The following is a 22462-nucleotide window of genomic DNA, read 5'->3' as shown; positions in this document are numbered from 1 at the left end:
ACGGAGACGGCAAGCTTCTTGGTATTGCGCAAGCTCCCTCGTTCGCAGTAGGGTAGAGCAGTGCGCCTGCGTGTTGCCGGCTGCGCATGCGCAGGTGCCGTGTGGCGCTCGGCGGTCGAAAGGGGAGTTCAAGGAGACGGGGGCGACTCGGCTGAGGGCTCGTCGTCGGGGTCAGGGCTGCAGCAGTCATGCCGGGGATAGTGGAGCTGCCCACTCTAGAGGAGCTGAAAGTGGAAGAGGTGAGGCTGTCCGGAGGACAGGCAAGGGAGACATGGGGTTGCGGCTTCTCGGGCCTGGGCCCAGCCCCGCTTGTGCTCAGCGGACCCTGGGCCCCGGGCCCTCCTCCGCAGTCCCCAGCACATATACAGGTCGACCCCCGGAGGTCCCCTCCGCAGCTTTGGGAGTTGCGTCTCCTCTCCACCTCACCCTGTCACATCCTGCAGTGGCCCTAGGATTCTCCCCCTTTCGCCCTCCACAGCGACCTGCTTCCCCTTCCGTGAATAATAGTGATACTTTTTATTAAGCACCAACCAGAGTCATTTTACTTAGCTTATGTGGCTTAATCCTTAAACTTGCATGCGAAGTGAGTATACAGCCCTAGGTGCTCACAGTCGAGGGAGACCTTCACCTACCTTAAAGTGGTGTCACCGGTCCAGAGTGCATAGTGGGGCGAGGAGGCCGCGGGAAAATGAGATGGTATCCGAGCGTGCATCTACTCACAGCCATGGGAAGGTGTTTGGTAACAGGATTCATTTAAAGCATTCGTTTATTCAAGAGATATCATTTGAGTAATTAACATGTGCCCATAATGCTGGAAGAGATATACTTCCTGCTTTCCTGGAGTTTACAATCTAGCAGGGAGACAGACACATAAAGGGGCAATCACAGTACAGTGTAGTTAGTGCTGTGAGAAGTGAAGTAGAAACACACCCTACTAATTATAGCTGACAGATCAAGCCCTTTCTAGATTCCAGGCATGCTGCTAATTTCTTTCTATGCATTAATTCATTGAATCCTCTCAGCAACACTATAAGGTAGGATATACACAATTGATCTTAACATATTATAAATAAAGAATTAGGCCCCGAGAGTAGAAATGATTTGCCCAGGGCCACGGAGCACGTAAGTAGTAGAGCTGGAAGTGAACCCAGGTCTGATTTTAAAACCAATGCTTTTCCAGTATATTATGGGTGAAAGCTCAAAAGAATGGGAAGGCCTAACAGAACTGGTGTGTTTAGGGAGCCAAGTACAGTTTGATGTGACGCGAGTGGTGGTGAGAAGCAGCAGGTGCTGAGCCTGGAGAAGCAACTTGGGCTGAGATAGGACTTGGAAGTAGCTTCCACAAGGTCAGACCAAACAGTTTGGACTTTATCCAGTAAGGGAGGTGGTAGGAAGAGATGGAAGGTTTTAAGGCAGGGGAGTGTCATGGCAGGGCTGGATAGTAGAACAGGCTATATTAAAGAGAAGAAGGCCAAGACTAGATATGATGTGCTAGAAACGCTATACCAGGCTCTACAGTAAGTGTTTTACCTGCCATGCTTCGTTTTGTCTTAGATGCCTGTGAGAGTGGCAACTGCTGTTTTCCTCAGAGGAAGAAATTATTAGCTATGTTCAGGGACTTTATTATATTAAAGTGACATTTACTCTGAGGTGGCAGAGGGGAACTGCCATGTGGCCACCAGTCTTTTGTCATCCCCCTCCACCCCCTACCCCATGTAGCTGGGTTAATCTTGAGTTGCTGTATTTTTTGTTGCAGTTTTTATTTGGTTCAACAAACATCTGAGGTTCTACTTCATACAACTGATACATCTGGAATAAATTTGCCTTTAGGGTTCACACAATTGAATGAACATACAGATAATTAAATAACTATACAAGACAGATGTGATTAAATACTGTGAAAGGAGGCAGATGTGGTTTAAGAAAAGAAGATTTGGACATGCTGTGGTGGCTCACGCCTGTAATCCCAGCACCTTGGGAGGCTGAAGCGGGCAGATCATGAGGTCAGGAGTTCGAGACCAGCCTGGCCAACATGGTCAAACCCCATCTCTACTAAAAATACAAAATTAATCGGGTATGGTGGCCCATGCCTGTAATCCCAGCTACTTGGGAGGCTGAGGCAGGAGAATTGCTTGAACCTGAGAGGTGGAGGTTGTGGTGAACTGAAATCACGCCATTGCACTCCAGTGTGGGCAACAAGAGCAAAACTCCATCACACACACACACACACACAGAGAGAGAGAGAGAGAGAGAGAGAGAGAGAGAGACACAAAAAAAACAAAGAAGAGAAGATTTGAAGTTGGATCTAAATTCTAGGCCTACCTGCCAGTCACCTTGATTACTTGATTTTAGCATTTGGAGACAGACGTGGTTATTTGTAAGATGAGGTGATCCGAGCTCTAAAATTATTTGAAGCTATAAAGGGATTAGAGAAAGCACTTTTGGGGCATAATGTGAGGCATGGCTAAATGGCATTTAAGGGCAGAGATGGAGAGAAGATCCTTGTAAGTTAGGAAGGGTCTGAGCAGAAGTAAGGAGATGGGAAAATTCAGGGAGCCGAAAAGGAGTTCAGTGTTTTTTTGTTTTTAAAGTGACAGAGTCTTACTCTGTAGCCCACGCTGGAGTGCAGTGGTGCGATCTTGGCTCACTGCACCCTCTGCCTCCCTGGTCTCGGTTCAAGCAATTCTCCTGCCTCAGCCTCCTGAGTAGCTGGGATTACAGGCATGCGTCACCATGCCCAGCTAATTTTTGTATTTTTAGAAGAGATGGGGCTTCACCATGTTGGCCAGGCTGGTCTTGAACTCCTGACCTTGTGATCCACCCGCCTTGGCCTCCCAAAGTGCTGATATTACAGGAATGAGCCACTGTGCCCAGCAAAGAGTTCAGTGTTTTGAAAGAACAGTAAATAGTCCCTTTTTGAAGTGTTGTGGCTGAGAAGGCTGGAAAGATAGTTTGGGTCCAGAAGCCTGTCAATACACGTTAAGAAGTTCAGGCTTTATTCTGCTGTTAAGGCTGAATGAGAGTTTAGTTGCTAATTTAATAGCAGAGTAAAGTAAGAATTATCATTTAGGAAGATCACTCTAGCAGCTTTGTGAAAAATGGTTTGAAGAAAGGAAAAGAAAAGCAGGGAGACTGTTCGCAGTAGCTCTTAAGATTATTAGAAAGCTGTTAATGATCCCAGTGTAATTGGTGCTTACAGAGATTGTGCTTACAGAGAGGAAAGAATATCTAGAATTGATCAGACTTAGCAATGGATTAGATATTGGAGGCAGGGAAGGTTGAAGAATCAATGTCAGATTTGCAGCATGACAATTCTGCATGTTTAAGGAGGCAAGGACAGGACTAGAAGGTTGATTGGCTCCAGATGGTGACTTCGTCTCACTTTCCACACCTGCAGACTGTGTAACCCTGCTGTGTAGTGAGGCTGTTGTGAGAATAAATGAGAAAAGAGGTTGAAATTCTGTGTTCTGTGAGACAAAGAGAGCTGAATGAATTTGAGAGGGTATTCACGGTAAACAGCTGTAAAAGGAGTTGTTTCTGTTGGAATTCATCAGTCTTAGTGAAGAAGCAGGTGAGGGGATATGGTGACATCTCAGGTTCATCCACCTCAGTGATGGTGATATAATGGGAGGAAGCCTGATTGGAGGTCACGGTCTCTGTGTTCCAGTTCTGGGGTTGCCACTGACTTGCTGTGTTGCCTCTAGCACATCCCTTCCTTTTTCTCATCAATTACAAAACAGATTGAGTGTCTTCCTTTGTTTTCCTGTGACAGGGATGGTGTTTTATATGCTCAATGACGTGAGTTTATCTTCATTTTGGTAAGACTTCCACATTTGTAAGGAGATAAATAATGCAGCAGGCTTTTTTTGGCCTCAAGCTTTGGGCATTTGAATAATTGAATCAGCCACTTAAAGCTATTTTAAGACCTATGACAAGTAAATATAACTAACTTAATTATTAAAATAAGCTTTTTAAAAAGTTTGAGTGTTAGTTTTTATGCTCCTAGCTGCTTATAGGTAATAAAGCAAATGTGTGCCACTCAGTTTACCTTAATACATTATTTTCAAAAACTTCAATGCGAAAACGTTATAGATTTTAAACATAAATTTATTAGAGTCATCATGGCAGATTTCACTTATCTCAAAATTTTATCTTTGCTTTGATAATTATAACAGTTGCACTATTAATAGACATAGTCATAGCTTTATTCTTCTTTCTATAGTGTGTAGATGAAATTCCTGTCACCTTTCCTTGCCTTTTATTAATAACTTAGCTGTATAAAGTACATAAAAAATAAAATTACAGACTGTTGTCACACAAAAATTTTTAATTTTACAAATCAAATTCAGAAGTGTATTAAAGCATAATACACTGTGACAGACTAGATTTTATTCTAGAAATACAGTGGATCAGTTTTACAAAATCTGTTAATGCTCTATGTTACATTTATAAATTAATGAAAATGAAGCCTAAAAATTTTAGTCTTTTCTGGTATAGAAAACAACAGCAAAGCAAAACTAATTAGAATTAGAAAGAAGCTTTCTTAACAAGGAATATCCAAACAACTCTATCCCAGATACCAACAGCAAATATTATACCAAACTGTGCTTTAAATTTTAGAAAAAGGCAAGGTTGTCTGCTGTCATTGCTCTTCATCTGTATTGTCCTGAAGGGTTTGGTCAAAGCAATAAAATAGGAAATGAGAATAAGAAGAAAAAAATTAAAGCATCAGAAAGGAAAGAGTTTTTATTTGTAAATGGAATATTTTCTGTTAATCCTCTTGAGTTTTGTATCAGAACTAACAGGAGTTCAGTAAGATGGCTGGAGAGAATGTACAGGCAAACAGTAAACAGTTTGAAAACCTAATAGAAAAACTGTCCTATTTAGATAGTATCAAAAGTGCTAAAATACTGAGGAATGAACAAGAAATGTTCAAGGTCCCTTTAATGAAGGAAACTGTAATTTTAACCAAAGGACAAGAATGACCTGAATATGAATAATGGAGAGAAATACTGTGTTGTGGATGAGAAGATGTGATTCATATATTCATGTCTGTTTTCTAATTACCATATCCCTATTTTCTAGCTAAGAGTGGGTGTTCAACAGCTACTTGTGCTGGCCACTATTTTGGGTGCTTGGTGTGCACCATAGTAAACACTATATTTAATTACCATAGCTTAATTTAGAGAGAATTGACATGTTTACAGTAGTGGATCTCTGTTGAAAACAAAACCCCTACCATCTTGGAGGTTATATTCTAGTGGTCACACACAGACCACTCAGTAACTCTTAAAATTATTGAGAAACATGTTAATGACCAGTGTAATTGGTGCTTACAGGAACTGTGCTTGCAGAGAGGAAAGAACAAGTATATCTAGAATTGATCAGACTTAGCACGTGAGTGCTAAGACCAGACCATGTGAGTGACCACTGATGCTAGCTGATATAAGAAGATTAGAGAAAAGCTCTCTGAGGATGTGAAATTTGAGCAGACACCCAGTATTATGAAAGTGCCCATTGTTCCCTAATTTAATATATAACTAAATTTAATACAATTCGAATGCAAATTATTGGGGGAAGGTGTTCATCTGAAAGAATAGCCAAAAAAGTTTTGAAAAGGAAGAATGAGGAGGATGGTTCTCCCAGATAACAAAATATTCTCTTCAGTGACAGTAATTAAAACATCGTAGTATTTATTGGTATAAGAAAAGGTAGTACAGAAAAGAGACCAGCAGGACCCTACTAACTGCAGCAGCTGTTAGTAAGCCCTGGACTGTTTGTAGTTCTCTCTGAGCTGGCTGTATCTACACTGTGTATCTTCTCAAGAAAATATCACTAAAATGCTATTGAGGGAAACTGCTGGACACAAAGGGATGGCAACCTTGGATATGCTCTGATTTTTTTTTTAATTTGCAGATTTTAATACTTTATTATTAGTTATTACTAGATGGACTATTACTAGATGGACGAGATGCTCTTTGTGATCCCTTCCAGCCTCATCTTCTGTCACTCTGTAGTCCTCTGGGAGTTTTATTTATCCATTAATTTAATTTTTTTTTGTTTTTTGAGACAGAGTCTTGCTCTGTCACCCAGACTGGAGTTCAGTGGCATGATCTTGGCTTACTGCAACTTCTGCCTGCTGGGTTCAAGCAATTCTCATGTCTCAACCTCCCGAATAGCTGGGATTACAGGTGCACACCACCACTTCCAGCTAATTTTTTTGTGTCTTTACTAGAGACGGGGTTTCACCATGTTGGCCAGGCTGGTCTTGAGCTCCTGACCTCAAGTGATCTGCCTGCTTCGGCCTCCCAAAGTGCTGGGGTTACATCTGTGAGCCATCTTGCACAGCGTTATATATCTATTAATTTTATTCCAGGAGCAGAAACTCAGTGAAGCATTCCAGAGTTGGTTCCTTTCCCTGCATCCTAGAAGCCTCTGTCCTTCTCCACACACCCTTTCTCTCTACCATAAATATCTAAAGATTCTATTAGGGCTACCATTTCTTCTGCTCTAAAAATGGGGATAGTAATATCAACTTCATGAGATTATTGTAAAAGTGAAGAAAATAATATATATGAAGGAGCTTTATGATCTCTAAATCACCACAGACTGTAAAGAATCGCTGGGTGACGTGGTTCATGTCTGTAATCCCAGCTACTTGGGAGGCTGAGGCAGCAGAATCCTTTGAGTCTGGGAGGCGGAAGTTGCAGTGAGCTGAGATCATACCACTGCACTCCAGCCTGGGCAGTGGGAGGGAAACCCTGTCTCAAAAAAAAAAATTTATTATTATGACAGTGTTTAATCTTCTTAGTAACATCAGAACAGTGCTACTCTTTTGTTCTGTATTCTGACCTGCATGATGTGAAGTTGAGAAAGTGGTATTCTGGTTCACAGTCTGTGGTCTTTGTGCCATCTTCGTTTTCCAGGTGAAAGTCAGTTCTGCTGTGCTTAAAGCTGCAGCCCATCACTATGGAGCTCAGTGTGATAAGCCCAACAAGGAGTTCATGCTCTGCCGCTGGGAAGAGAAAGACCCGAGGCGGTGTTTGGAGGAAGGCAAGCTGGTCAACAAGTGTGCTTTGGACTTCTTTAGGTAAAAATCTTTTGGTATAAGTGCCTACTTGGTTGAAACATAAAGATTTAAATGAATAAGTGAACAGCCAGCTAATAATGTGGATTTTAGTAGGAAGTGCTTAGACTTTGAAATCAGATAGACCAAGGTAAAACACTCAAAAGATGATAGTTATTTTTGGGTTTGTTTTTATTATCTGGCAAGTTCTTTAATTTCCATGAGTCTCAGTTTCCAGAGGGTAAAATAATACCTATCTAGGTTTGGTAAGCACGTAGATTAGCAGCTTGAAGTGACTGGTGGCCGTTTTGGCTACAGCAAGGAGAAAGTATTTTTGCTGTGAAAAATTTGAAAAGGCACATAAAAACAACTTAGTACAGTCCTTTTTAAGGAGGCGTTAGCTAGATTGTTGTCATTACTACAGAACACAGGTATGATGGAAAGAGAACTGTAATCAGAGTTAGGTTTTAGGCAGGCCACTGTGCTTGAGTGAAAAAAATTTGAGTAAAAAAAATTAAATTGTATAGTTGTAGAAAAAATCTTTTAACAAGCATATTAGTCAGCACTGTATTTAAAAGGAGAGAAAGTCAATTCAAAGGGAATTGGCTCTTACAACTCCAAAGTCCAGAAATAGGCCTGGCATCAGGCAGGACTGGATTCAAGGGCTTAAATAATTTCACAACTACTTGATATCTTTTTGCCTCTCCTCTTCTCACAATCTCTTGGTTCTGGTTTTCTCTGTTGACCTCATTTCAGAAAGACTCTTACCTTGCTGTTGCAAAAATGGCCACCAGTCACTTCTGAGTTGCTATTCTGTTAATACTTGCTTAGTAAACCTAGACAAAGGGTGCCCTTTATCCAGAAGTGAGCAGAAGCTCCTGGACTGAATCTAATTGTCCTGGCTGGCTTACTTTGTGTACATATCATTGCACCATTTGTGCTTCAGGGGATAAAAAGCTCTGATTGGTCAGGCCTGAAGTGGGAAGTAGACTTAGCTTCATCGAAACCACATTGCTGAGAGACAGGGAGGGGTTGTTCCCAAAGGAAAATTAGAAGGATATTACAGAAGAATGGGGAATGACTACTGGCTAGGCAAAAGACACTGATGTCCACTACAATTACATTAGAGAAAAAAATTAGATACCTTAGCACAGTAGCTGCCTTCCTTCTTGCTTGCTTCTGCTGTCTTTTTCGCTATGCAAAGATATTTTTGTGGTTATACTGGTAGTATGTATACATGGAGAAATTCATTTTTCACTTGACACGATTGGAAACATTCTTTGAAGTTGCTATATAGTCTTCATGATCATTATTTTTTTCTTTTTTTTTTTTTTGTTTTTTTTTTTTGATCTAGGCTCACTTCAACCTCTGCCTCCTGTGTTAAAGCAGTTATTGCGTCTAAAACCTCCTGGATAGCTGGATCTACAGGCCTGCGCCACCATGCCTAGCTAATTATTTTTTATTTTTAGTAGAGATGGGGTTTCACCATGTTGGCCAGGCTGCTCTCAAACTCCTGACTTCAAAGGATCCACTTTCCTTGGCCTCCGAAAGTGCTGGGATTACAGGCGTGAGCCACCACACCCGGCCATGATCATCATTTTTAAAGATTATATAATATTCCATCAGTAGATAAACTAACCATACATACCTGACCAACTCCTGTTATTGAACATCATTATTGATTTCAGTTTTTGATTATCTTGGATAAATCTGCATTGATTACCTTTTCATATAGGTCTTTTTCATCTGTTAATTCCTCAGCATAAATTTCCTAACAGTGAGATTATTCTGTAAAAGGCTTCGAACATTATTTATGGCTCTTAAACTTTATTGCTTTTGTTTTTAAATGTTGGATCAATTTATGCTGTACTCAGTGCTGGCTTCCGGTATGCATAGTATTTAAATATTTGGTAGGTGCAAATATTTTTGGATGTTTCCATTTGCATTGATTTGATTGCCAGTGAGGTTGTATGTGTGTTTATTTAAACAATTTTTTTTTTTTTTTTTTGAGACAGAGTCTCACTCTGTCACCCAGGCTGTCGTGCTGTGGTGTGATCTTGGCTCACTGCAACCTCTGCCTCCCGGGTTCAAGCGATTCTTGTGCCACAGCCACCTGAGTAGCTGGGATTACAGGTGTGTGCCACCATACCTGGCTAATTTTTGTATTTTTTAGTAGAGATGGGGTTTCGCCATGTTGGCCAGGAACTCCTGGCCTCAAGTGATCTGGCCACCTTGGCCTCTCACCACATCCAGCCTAAACAATTTGTGTTCTCTAAGACAACTTTGGCAAAGCATTTTTTCCATGGCCCAGATATAGTACATTTTAAGGGGCGAATGTTTGGATTTCACAAATTCTCAAGGTGCCTAACTGCTTCCATAGAGGAATTTCTCGCTGCTGAAGTTACTGATTGTAGGCATTAGCAGATAATTATTAGTTATGGGGAAAAGGGTCCAGAACAGGGATCCGTGCTACTAGAGAGGTGGCTTGTAGCCCTTCTGCTGCTGCAGCATTTTGGAGAAATATAAAATTCCCCTTGGAAATGGTAGCTTTCTACCAAAGTGATTTTTGAATAGAAGTTAGGTGGGTGCAGGTTGTGCTTAGAACACTTGGAAGGGAAACCTAAGAAACTGGTGACATTCATGGACCTCCAGGAGGACAACTGAGTGGCTTATTGGGCAGGAGTGGAGAGCAGACTTTTCACTGTATACTTCCTTAGGTCATCGCTGAGATTCTTCCTTCCTAATCCATATTAAACAAGATTCATGTGAGGGTATAGCTAGATTTCTGGAGTATGGCAGGTAAGCACTTAAAAAATAACATTATTATTCCACTGGGAGAAAGAGGTGTTCTGAATTTCTTCCACTGCCTCAAGTATGGCTTTTACATAAAATGATGGTATTTTATTCTTGCTGGACGTGCATGCTACCAGGGTTGAATGAAAGGGGGGATTTTGCAAAAAGCTGAAACTTTATACCCAGAAGTTACATTTTCTCTAGCCATTTTTGATGGCCACAGAATGAATTATATGCTACCCTGCTTCTTAACAGAGAACACCAAATGTAGTATAACCTTGTTCTTGATAGCAGAGATTAATATCTGGCTTTGTTCAATATGTTAATAGAATGAGGACCTAGAGCTTTTGAGGAGTGGAGTGCAATTTGTCTTTATACTGAATGGTCCCAGGATCTTCTGCTTGTTAGTTTGTGCATTTGTTTTTTATAATTCTGCCTCTTCCTTTGCCATTGTCAGTCACCTCTGACTTCTATCAGCATATCCATTATCTAATTATGTCTCCTCTTCTAAATTTGCTAAGCTGATACACCTTAGAGGAATTGGGTCTAATGAGAAGAATAGATAGGCCCCAAGTAAGAAGTTCCTCTCTGAGTGAAAGATGTGTGCATCATGCTATACTCTTTTCTTCCTACGACATAAAGAAATTAGGTTTTCTACCTCAGAAATCTTTTTTGTTTATTAACTCGTTCTCACCTTGAGGATCTTGAAGTTGTCTTATAAGTGAGGTAAGAATTTTTACTCTCATACCTTTCAAAAAGCAAGGCTCTGTATTTGAGATCTGTACCTATTTTTTTCTCACTTTTCTGTTTTTCATTGTTTTGTAAAGAGCTGCTCCTAACCCAGCCCTCTTTTCCAGGCAGATAAAACGTCACTGTGCAGAGCCTTTTACAGAATATTGGACCTGCATTGATTATTCCGGCCAGCAGTTATTTCGTCACTGTCGCAAACAGCAGGCAAAGTTTGATGAGTGTGTGCTGGACAAACTGGGCTGGGTGCGGCCTGACCTGGGAGAGCTGTCAAAGGTAAAAAGTAAAAAGGCTCTTGCTGGAGGTCTCACTCTCTGACTCAGAAGTGGGATAAAGGCAGGAGGTGGTCAGAAAAGGGTCCCTGTGAATACACATACATATAAGAACTTACCAGATTTACCAAACATATTAATTAGGCAGTGATTATGTATGATCTGGAAAGGAATTTTTAAAAATAGAAATATTTCTTTAACTAGACCTTCTAGCATGTACAGATTTGTTTTTTGTTAATTAGCTAATTAAAGAACAGAAGAGAGTAGAAGAAGATAAAGTATTAGTGAAACACTGTCAGTTGGAAACATGGTGGAGGTTATTGTGGAATTCACTGGGGAAATAGGATCAGGCTTAAGCTATAGGTTAAATAGGATCAGGCTTAGGTATGTGCCTTTTCAGGAACATACCTAAGATTTTTCTAAAAATGACATACTTTTAGTTTTACAATTGTTTTTAAAAGTGTTTCTTTTTCTCCTGTATTTCCTATCTTAGTTGTGACACCACCATCTGTTGAAACATCAGAGCTAGAAACCTGAATTCTTCATTCCCTACTCTTCTGATTCCATGCAGTTGTCACTTCCTATAGATTAGCATCTCCTGGATTTTTTTTTTAATCCTCTCATTCCTGCTGCTGTTATCTTATTCTTGGACAGGAGTTCTTAACCTGGGGTACATGAATTTCCGGAAGGGGAGAGTGGATCAATGTGGGCTTTAGAAGACAGTGTATCCTCTGAAATTAAAGAATTGAGGATTAAGTTACACCTCCACAATGAGAGTGATCTGTGTGGAAAATAAATCTTATGTCACTGTGTTTTTAAAAACTGTATAGGGACTCTGAATTGCTGGTGAGATAAAGCATCCTCTCTATAACATGGCATACAGGCCTTTTATGATCTGACCTGTCCCTGCTTCTTCAGTCTCAGCTCCCTCAGTTCCCTCTGGGGCAGCACAGGTAGTAAGGCGTGGAGGAGAAACTCAGGTCTCACTCTGTCTCCCAGGCTGGAATGCAGTGGTGTGATCACGGCTCTCTGCAGCCTTGACTTCCTGGGCTCAGGTGATTCTTCCACCTCAGCCTCCTGAGTAGCTGGGACTACTGGTACAGGCTACGATGCGTGATTAATTTTTGTATTTTAGTAGAGACAAGATTTTGCTATGTTACCCAGTCTGGTCTTGAACCCCTGGGCTCAAGTGATCCTCCCACCTTAGCCTCCCAAAGTGCTGGGATTACAGATCACTGTGCCTGATCTGGTTGCCTTCTCTTTGTGTATAGCATCTGTGAATAGTTGGATTATAAGCTTGGTGTCGTAAGTGATAACGTAGCAATTTTTTTTTCATTTGTATCTGGCATGATTATTTTCAGGTACCTTTTGATGTACTGAACATATTATTTTAAATAGTTGATAATTCTAGGTTGGAAAGTGGTAGAATTTATAAATGTAACAAAACTACCTTTTCTCATTTCTGACTCTTATAAAAGGAGAAATAACAAGTCATGCTAGTTAGAAAGCATATTTATTCTTGAATCTTTGTATTAACATTTTTTAAAACTCTGTAAGATTTAAAAAAAATTATCCTAACTCTTTCAAAAGTGCATTTCTTGGCCAGGTGCCATGGCTCACACCTGCAATTTTAACACTTTGGGAGGCTGAGGCAGGAGGATCATTTGAGCTCAGGAGTTCGACCAGCCTGGGCAACATGGCAAAACCCTGTCTCTACCAAAAATACAAAAAATTAGTTGGATGTGTGGTGTGTTTCTATAGTCCCAGCTACCTGAGAGGCTGAGGTGGGAGGATGGCTTGAGCCTGGGAGGTGGAGGTTGCAGTGAGCCAAGATTGTGCCACTGCACTCCAGCCTGGGCGACAGAGTAAAACCTCATCTCAAAAAAAAAAAAAAAATTAAAGTGTTTCTTTAAGAGGATTATTGGTTTTAGTTATACCTAGATTCAGTATCCAGTTTCTTTCTGGAAATATGATAATCAGCTGCATAAAGCCTATATTTTAGCTTCATTCACTTCTGCAATCTGTTCCCCTGGATTGCCCTTTTCTCGTACCTTCCCTTGGTGAATTCCTGCTCACTCACCTACTCTCACCTCAAATGTCATGTCCTTTTTTGAAGTTTCTGACTTTCCTAGGCAGAATTGCTCTGTCTCACCCATAAGCTCACCATCCTGATAATATTAAAAATAACTTTGGAGCAACTACTATATATCAAGTAGTTTTCACATGTTATCCTGGTTTGTCTCAGTCACCCTGTGAGCTACTAATAGCCCCCTTTTGCAGACAGGAAATTGAAGGATAAGTCGGCTGGCCAAAGTCATTTACCCAGTACTTAGTTTGATCACATATGTCTGCTTCTTTTTTTTTTTTTTTTTTAAGGGATGGTACAGAAGAGGAAGCTGCTTTTTTGTTCTTTCCTCAAAAAGGGTTCTCTAAGTTTAAGAAACATTTTTCTAGATTTATTTCATCAATATCTTTTTTTTTTTTTCCTTTTTTTTCTTTGAGGTGGAGTCTTGCTCTGTTGCCTAGGCTGGAGTACAGTGGTACAAACTCTGCTCACCGCAACCTCTGCCTCCCAAGTTCAAGCAATTCTCCTGCGTCAGCCTCCTGAGTAGCTGGGATTACAGGTGCCTGCCACCACGCCAGGCTAATTTTTGTATTTTTAGTAGAGATGGGGTTTCACCATGTGGCCTGGGCTGGTTTTGAACTCTGACCTCAAGTGATCCGCCTGCCTCAGTCTCCCAGTGCGTTGAGATTACAGGCATGAGCCACCGTGCCCAGCCAATTTCATAAATGTCTTTAATTCCTTAAAAGAGCCTCACATATACTAAAGAACCATGAGTGGATCATTAATAACCATCTCTAAATATGACAGGGAGATGCGAAAACTTTCAAAAGCAAGCAAACAAAACTAGTAGACTTGAAGACTTAGGTTCCAGCTTTAGCTTTGACATTACTGTGTATCTTTATCTTAGGCATGCCAGCCTCCCTGGTCTTCATCTGTGAACTAGAGATAATAATGCCTCATAAGGTAGTTATAATAATAATTGTGTGATTCTATACCTGAAAGCTCTGTTCCCAGCAAATGGTTTCTGAATATATACATGTAGAAAGATTAATCTGGTCATCTTACATGAGGTGACTTAACAGGTCAGATCAGTAGAGGAATAATCAGAAGACTGCTGACAATGGTGGCCTTTATGTCTTCTTCCCTGGGCCTATTTCTTTATCTTTAAAATGACAGCAGTTTCTGCTGGCTTTCCAGTTGAGATTCCTATGGCCATCAGGGGTACTGTGAGTGTAAATTATCTCTCCCTGTTGTATTTTAGTACTTCACCACTCTCCTGGCTTATTGGCTCAGCTTCCCAGTTTGAGTCTTGCCTCTCTCTAGCTTTTACACTTTGCAGCCAACAGAGATGGAATTAAGTTACTACCCTGCTTCAGTGGCACCTGTTAACCATCAGGTTAAAACGCAAACACCTTTGCTTATCATTTAATACCTTTTATCTGGCCTGTCTACCACTGTAGTGTGGTATTAAGCACAGGCTTTGGAGTAGGCATATCTGGCTTTGTGTACTCTTTCTTCCACTATTATCTGGGTGGCCTCAGTGAGCCCCTGCAGAATGACCTCATAAGAGTGTGAAAATGGAATGGAATAATGTGCTCAACATCATTTCTAACAATAAGTGCTTGGTGAAATGCTTCATCTCCCTCCATTCTTCATGCAGCCTTTGCTTCAGCGATTCTGAAGACATATCTGTCTATCTCCATGTGACAGTTTACCTGGAATGTCTTTTCCCCCCTTGTCTTTCTGACTGGCTCCTGTTCAGACTTTAAGCTGAGTCTTACCTCCTCAACAATAGTCCAAACCCCCAGCCTTCAGGATGGGTTAGATGTGCACAGTCCGTGCTCCTAGAGCAGGCAGTTCCTGTGTCCATCATTGCCGTCAGGCATGGGGTAATTGGGAAATCTTGGTGGTTATTCTTGGCTTTCTCCCTCACTAGACTGTGATCCCCTTGAGGACAGTGTATATGTTGTTTTCTTCTGTATCCCTAAATTCTACCACATGGAATGATATAAAATAGGCTTTACTGTTAGGATTAAATAAGTCTGAATGTGATTTGCTGGGGATTTAAGTCAGGGAGCAGTTGGCGGCAGTGGGAGCAATGGGGGAGACACCAGAAGGCGCATTGATGGTTATAGATTCCTCCACCCGAGCTTTCAACTTTGCCTTTGTCCTCTTCACCCTTCCCAGGTCACCAAAGTGAAAACAGATCGGCCTTTACCAGAGAATCCCTATCACTCAAGACCAAGACCAGAGCCGAAGCCTGAGTACAATGGAAAGCTGAATCCTGCCTTATATGGCAGCCGCTTTGCTTTCTGGACCAGGTAAAGTTGGGTCCATGGCTCACACTCAGTCATGTGCCCAGACAACGACTGATGAAAACGCCCAAACAGTTTGCATCGACTGATAGTGTGTTCTTTCCGGGATCACAAACATTAACAAAAAAGTTAATTTATGTGACTTGGCAGTTATTCTATACCATTTCCTGTCCATTAAAATTTTTAAAGGAAACAGTTGTATTTTATTATGTTTTATGTGACCTTTTGGCCTTTAAAGATGACTTCCCTTGCTTTTTCTTCTTGTGGTCCTGCCTGTTCCTCTTGCCTTGCTTTAAGTTAAGTAGGCACTCCTGTGGCTGGGAATCCCTGTTAGAACAGGGAGAAGTGGCTGTGTGAAGGAAAGGCAGCTTTCCTCGGGGTGTTTCTGTGTTCACACATTTTGAAGTCTCAGCTCTCTTTCCTTCCATGCAACATCTTAGGCAAAAAGATTTCCCTAAAGGTCATACAAGGGGAGCCTCCAGGATAGAAGTGCAGAAACTTATTTGAGGCGTGACTCGGAGAATGGGAGGGGTTCCTAGCAGGGTCTTATGCAGTGTTGCTCAAAGTTTCTTGAAGAACCGAACTTCCACCACTTCCCCTTGATATCCCATCCTCAAGCATTATAACCCAGATGTTTTTCCTGATAGACAAGGGAGGTGGAGGCTGAACTTCCAGCTCCAAAGCCAGGAAGTCTGGAGGTCTGAGTGTCAATTCCAACCTTGGGTGTGTTCCTTAACCTCTTGTGAGAGGTTGAATTTGAGGACAAACTAAAGGGCACATGCTTATCTACCTCCTGGGCAGGTTAAAGCCACAAGTGTTTATAAAGCTCTTTGGTTCAAAGCACTATTATGTCTGTTTACCCCTTTCATTCAATCCTTTTTCACTGCTAGGCTGTTTGCTCTACATCTGACTGGGTTATTTTATGCCTTCTGGTTATGGCTTTAAATTGCATATACTGCGAAAGTCTTTTCAATTCCCTGGGCCTTGGCTGCCTCTTTGCAGCACTCTAAAAAGCAAAGCAGTTGGACAAGAGTCTTTGTAAAGGCCCTTCGAGCTCATTCAAGATTTTCTAAGTGGGGAGATTGCCATGAGGTACTAGACAGATGAGGTGCAGGGTGTGTTGCCTGCAGTGCTAGGACAGTTCAAATAAAAAGCATTGTGTGATCTGTCATGCCTGCTTCTGCACTGGTGCTGCCCCCACAGCTGGAAGCATTTTGGGTGCTTCCAGCAGAACTCCCACCTGTTTTGCAAAAGTTACTTGCCAGCCAACTTTTGCCTCAGAATTTCTAATGGAAAATTGTTTTTTGCATTTTTTTTTTCAATCGCTGAGGCAAAACCCATTAATCTTTTGGTGGCCAAGTAATTGGAAGTCACCTCTGGTGGGTGAAGTATGAGCATGACTACAGATTGGTGTTTATATGATACTTCATCCCACGTTGCTTCCTAGGTTCCTTCTGCAAAGGAAGCTGTGCCTTATGTAAATAATAAGTATTCATTGAGCACTGTGCACTGTGCTAAGTGCTTTACATGTTTCAGCTCCTTCAATGCCTAGAGTCCTTTGAACAAGGTACTGTAAGTCATACTCATTTCACAGATGAAGGAAGTTAAAGTTTAGCGAGAGGTTAAGAAGCCTCAGTCTCAAGGCTGAGTGTGGTGGCTCATGCCTGTAATCCCAGTGCACTGGGAGGCCGAGGTGGGCAGATCACCTGAGGTTGGGAGTTCGAGACCAGCCTGACCAACATGGAGAAACCCCGTCTCTACTAAATATACAAAATTAGCCAGGTGTGGTGGCGCAAGTCCTTAATCCCAGCTACTCGGGAGGCTGAGGCAGGAGAATCGCTTGAACCCAGAAGGCTGAGGTTGCGGTGAGCCAAGTTTGCACCACTGCACTCTGGGCTGGGCAACAAGAGTGAAACTTCATCTCAAAAAAAAAAAAAAAAAAAAAAGTCCCTGCCTCATATATAAGGAGTAGCAGATACAGGATATACAGGATACAAGTGAATATTGTCTGGTTCCAATGGCCACGCTCCTGTTCTTGAAAGCCATGGTGGTTCTCAGCCTTGATCGCCCATTGGAATCACCTGGGAGGCCTTTAAATCCCAATGTTTGGATGCCATCCCCAGAGATTCTGTTGTAACTGGTGTATAGTGTGACCTGGGTATGGAATTTCTGAAAGCACTCCCAGCCTACTCTAATGTGAAACCAAGGTGTAGAACCACATGATTTTAGACATGAGGAAGCAGGTACAAGAGGCTACCTGCTAGTAAGTAGTAAGTGGCTATGCTGAGATTTAAACCCAGATACATCTGATTACAAAGCCCCTGCTCTCAAAGTAAATTTCTTGATGCTAACGGCACTGGTCCATGGATCACATGGGAAATGAGGGAATAAACTATACTGTCTTTCTGCGTAGGATCTATGTCTGGCTAATTTACCTGCTGCAGCTTCTAGCACTGTTCACTCCCCAAATGTGAATTCATCTCTGTAGAATCAAAGCAACACATCTTGAACTGTTAATGGTTTCAAATTCAATTCTAGGATGTAACTTTTGCCCAAGTTGGACAGCAGTTCTTGCCTTCCCCCCTCCCCACCTTGCTTTGAATTCCTTGAACAAAGAAACTGACTTTTGGCTTTCCTGTACTCAATGGGATTACACGACATCATAGCCTTCTAGGACAGACGAGTCTAAGTAATTAAATCTAATAATTTCTTAAGGCTCTCATAACAAATGCATGTCTCAATTTCAGTAGGTAAAAGGTCACAGAACAATTGGAAAGCAGTTAGTGTGAAGGATTCCTGAACAGGGCTTCAAATAATGGAACATCCTCCTGGTGGTTTGGCTTGAGAATAATGAGATGAATTGCTTATATCCCCAAAGGAAATATATCTGCCTCCTTTCTTCTGCCAAGCCTGTTCCTGTCTTCCCTATCTGTGTTAATGGTGTCTCCATCCTCCCAGCGTCAAATAACCTGAGATGCATCTTTGACTCTTCCGTTTACTCCAAGTTCCAATCCAACATCAAGTCTTGTGGAGTTTCTTCTGTAATCGCTCACATTTGCTACTTCCTCTTTTATCTCACTGTCACATTCCTAGGCTGTTTTTGTTTCCCTCGCATGGATTATTAAAATGACTTCCTAAGGGGTCTCCCATCACCATCTCCCCCTCCAGTCCATCCTCCAGTTTACTCCACATCCTCTGCTACTCAGAAGCCTTCAGGGACTCCCAAATGACTGCTAACTCAAGTCCAAATCCTTACTGGCATTCTGACACTCCATGTAATCTGGACCTAGCCTAACCCACTTCCCATCATTATCTTACTTCTTATTTATTTATTTATGAGATGGAGTCTCACTTTATTGCCCAGGCTGGAGTGCAATGGCTGTGTTCTCTGTTCACTGCAACCTCCGCCTCCCAGGTTCAAGTGATTCTCCTGCCTCAGCTTCCCAAGTAGCTGGGATTACAGGTGCACACCACCACACCCGGCTAATTTTTGTATTTTTAGTAGAGACGGGGTTTCACCATTTTGGCCAGGCTGATGTTGAACTCCTGACCTCGTGATCTGCCCGCCTTGGCCTCCCAAAGTGCTGGGATTACAGGTGTGAGCCACTGCACCCAGCCTTATCTTACTTTTTATTACGTACCCTACACTTTAAACATGTCATTTATCAAGAATTTTTAAATCTTCAAGAATGCTATCCCCTTGCCGGGAAACAGTCCTTCCTCATATCTGCCTCTTGAAAGTCTACCCATCTCTCAAGGCAAACATGAATGCTGTCTTTCCCAGGAAGTATCTCCTTCCTACAGCCAGAAGTGGTCTTTCCTGCCCCTTTGTTCCCGTGACACAATATAGTATGATGGTGGGGCATGAGGGCTCCGAAGTTGGGCTGTCTGGTTTTGAATCCAGGCTCTGATCATTTAATGGCTGTGTGACCCTAGAGAAGATACTTAACCTTTCTGTACCTCATAGACCTCATATGTAAAACAGGAGGGGGAGGAGATGACAATAATAGTACCTACCTTCTGGGATGGCTATGAATATATAGTGAGTTCTACACACCAAGTGAATAGCAGAGGGTTGATAAACGGTAGCATTGTTATAAGACTGTATTTGAGTAACACCTGTCATGACACTAGCCGTGTCTTACCTCTCCCGTTCTCAGCACTGCAAGAGTTGGACTTCTATCTTATTTTTATATTCCAGTGCCCAGTATATGGCAAACATCCAGGAAATGATGAACTGTACATGAAGTTTACCTTTCCAAAGAACTTCCAAACCCTTTCCGTGCTATAAAACCACAAACAGTAAATTACTCCTATATAGAAATGCAACTAACTCTTTGAGGTTAAATTGCCATCTTTGTAGATATCAAATCCTAGCTGAAATGCTTTGGGTATAATAAAGGATTTGTGTGTGTGTGTGTGTGTGTGTGTGTGTGTGTGTGTGTGTGTGTGTGTTTTAATGCCCTGAAATGGATCATGACATACTTGGGCTTTAAAAAGCTGCTTCTCCTATTTTGGAAGTCTCAGTTTGAGGTTGTGATGCCTTTTTGTGTCTTGATTATTTGTGATGTGTGTCACACGTAATTTAAGTAAGATATTGAAATTTGCAAATTTATTTACTTCTAAAAAATAAGACAGATTCAAGAGATTAGGGAGTAGCTAAGTAAGATGGCCCAGGCTTCATGTATGAAAACTGGTAGGTCTGGGAAACAAAATGAAGATTGTCGGGTCCCAACAGCCGTGTGCTTGTCCTTCAAAAGTATTAGGGTCACGGCGTTGGATACACATTGGAATCACCCAAGGGGACCTTGAAATACTGATGTCTGGATCTCACCCCCAGAGATTCAGATTTAATTGGTCTGGGGACTGGGTGTGGTGGCTCATGCCTGTAATCTCAGCACTTTGGGAGACTGAGACAGGTGGATCACCTGAGGTCAGGAGTTCGAGACCAGCCCGGCCAACATGGCGAAACCACATCTCTACTAAAAATACAAAAATTAGCTGGGCATGGTGGTGCATGCCTGTGATCCCAGCTACTCGGGAGGCTGAGGCATGAGAATCATTTGAACTCGGGAGGTGGAGGTTGCAGTGAGCTGAGATTGTGCCACTGCATTCCAGCCTGGGTGACAGGGTGAGACTCTGTCTCAAAACAACAACAACAACAACAACAAAAACTGGTGTGTGGTGTGGCTTGGACATGCAGACATTGTAATAAGTACTATCACTCTTGCTCATTTATACTCATAAATATTTTGTTCAGTTGGAGAAAAAGGGGTGTAGTTGCAGCGAGAACTCTGGAAACACATTAACTAGTTAATTCATTCAATCAGCATTTATTTTACAGCCTGCCTTTCTAGACATGGTAGTGAACAAGATGGGGGCCCTCGAGTTCCTCATGGAACTTCCATTCTGGTGGTGGAGGCAATAAACAGGCAATACAGAAACAAGATGATTTCAGGTTGTGATAAATCCTGAGAAGGAACCAAACAGGGTCAGTATAATAGTGAATAGCAAGGGGGCGAGGGAACGCTTAGGAAGACAGGCCACAGAAGGACTCTCAGAGGAAGCGAGGTGTGAGCTTCTTCCTGGAATGTGAAAAGGAACCAGTCACTGAAAGAGCGGATGGAAGAGTGTCCTAGTCTGCAGGAACAAACCCTTTGGCAGAAGCAAAACCCTAAGGCAAGGCTGGGCTCGCAGTGCTCAGGAACAGAGAGGAAACTCGTCTGCCTAGAGTGTGGTTTTGTGTGGAAGAGACTGATGCAGGCCACAGCCTATTGATAATACCTCCACCTTTATTCTCATGGGGACATTTCCTGTCATAGGTGTCTCTGCAGTCTGCTGGGTAAAGTCCAGTCTCTCCAGTGTGACTGTCAGTCTCCGCACAGTCTAACTCAGAGTCCTCCAGCTTCATCTCCCACTACTGTCCCCAACACTCCATCTGTGTTGAGCCCCCATCTGTGCCTTTCCTCTTGCTGTGTCCTCTGCCCCAGTGGTCTCCCCCACCTCTTCTTGGTGAGCTCTTTCTTGGAGATTAGCTCATGATTTTGGAGATCATCTGCTCCTTGAACTGCCTTTTGATTGGGCCAAATTCAATCTGAATTTCTCTGCCCTCCTGGATTCAGGCTGGCTGAAACTGGTGGCTAGTGCTACCGTGTGGTGGAATGGTCTGGGAAGGTTAAACTACAGGAGTGGGACCAGTGCTTGGGATACTGGAGGAGACCTGAGCATCAGAAGCCTAAAGGGCCGGAGTGGGATAAAAAACTTGAGACAGAACATGGGGAAACCCTGTCTCACAGAGATTGTCTCCTTTGTGAAGCGGCTGCCAACATCACCACCCCCAGGAAGGGAATCACCTCTTCCTCCGTGTTCAGGAGCACCCTGGGCATGACCTGCTTTGTATGACACTCCTTGTGAGTAAGAACTGCATCTCCTTCACAGTTGTATTTTCTCTTTCATGTCAAGCAGCTAACACACAGTCAGTGCTTGGTAACTATTTGTTGAATGAATCCTGCACAGCCATCACCTCTCTGAGAGAGAGTAGCTTCATTAATCATTGAATGTGTATCACTCTATACAGAATAAACACCAGGGCATTTTCTATGCGAAGGGAGACCTGGGATTCTACCTTAATGATTAACGCCATTGGAAAAGACAGGGGACTTGCAAGCCTTTTGCTTTTGTGTTTTCAAAAAAGAAAAAAAAAGAAGCCCAGCAATCTCTGTTACAGTCTCAGTATAAATGCTGTCTGTGAACTGAAGGGAGGATGGTTGCATAAGAGGTCAAATTAGGCTGTGGTAATAAGAAATATAAATCGCATGCAAGAAATATAAATTGCATGCTGGTATTCCTTTAATTTGAGGGTTGAATGCAAATTAAGCAGGCATGCCCTTTCTGGAAGCTTGTTTTAATCAATTCTGCTGCTCTGATGGAAAAGTTGATGTTAGAAAGAAAATGATAATACTATTCCTCCCTTGCTCTCCAAAACTAAGGTATTATGTCATGTGACAGTGGTTTGACTTAAAGGTTTTATTTATTTATTTGATTGTTGAACATGCAGCACCCTTAGGCTGCCGTGGTTGTTTCCAAGGATCTTAGCGGTGAACTTACACCAAAGAATTTTCCAGAAAGTCCTTTAGCATCTTTTTTTCCATATCACTGTGATGGGCAACTAGGCAAAGAGGAAAAGGAGGCTGGGATGCTATGC

The 22462-nt window shown here is 42.1% G+C and overlaps 1 protein-coding gene across 1 annotated transcript; it reads left to right on the top strand.

Moving 5' to 3' along the window:
• The first annotated feature begins 52 nt into the window (after positions 1-52).
• On the top strand, positions 53-15451 carry NDUFA8 (NADH:ubiquinone oxidoreductase subunit A8). The gene is made up of 4 exons (XM_017503338.2): positions 53-239; positions 6927-7090; positions 10717-10882; positions 15131-15451. The coding sequence occupies exons 1-4, from the start codon at positions 189-191 to the stop codon at positions 15266-15268; spliced, it is 519 nt and encodes a 172-aa protein (XP_017358827.1). The 5' UTR covers positions 53-188; the 3' UTR covers positions 15269-15451.
• Positions 15452-22462: the final 7011 nt, after the last annotated feature.

This window comes from Cebus imitator, unplaced genomic scaffold (genome assembly GCF_001604975.1).
Source record: "Cebus imitator isolate Cc_AM_T3 unplaced genomic scaffold, Cebus_imitator-1.0 Scaffold309, whole genome shotgun sequence".
Lineage (NCBI taxonomy): Eukaryota > Metazoa > Chordata > Mammalia > Primates > Cebidae > Cebus > Cebus imitator.
The sequence above is the reverse complement of the archived record's forward strand: the minus strand, read 5'-3'. Positions and strand labels throughout refer to the sequence as shown.

Excerpts from the sequence above, each read along its gene's own strand:
- NDUFA8 (XM_017503338.2), top strand. The coding sequence starts at position 189 with ATGCCGGGGATAGTGGAGCTGCCCACTCTAGAGGAGCTGAAAGTGGAA. Across the intron at positions 240-6,926 it reads AGGAGCTGAAAGTGGAAGAG|GTGAAAGTCAGTTCTGCTGT; the intron begins GTGAGGCTGTCC and ends TTCGTTTTCCAG. Across the intron at positions 10,883-15,130 it reads ACCTGGGAGAGCTGTCAAAG|GTCACCAAAGTGAAAACAGA; the intron begins GTAAAAAGTAAA and ends CACCCTTCCCAG.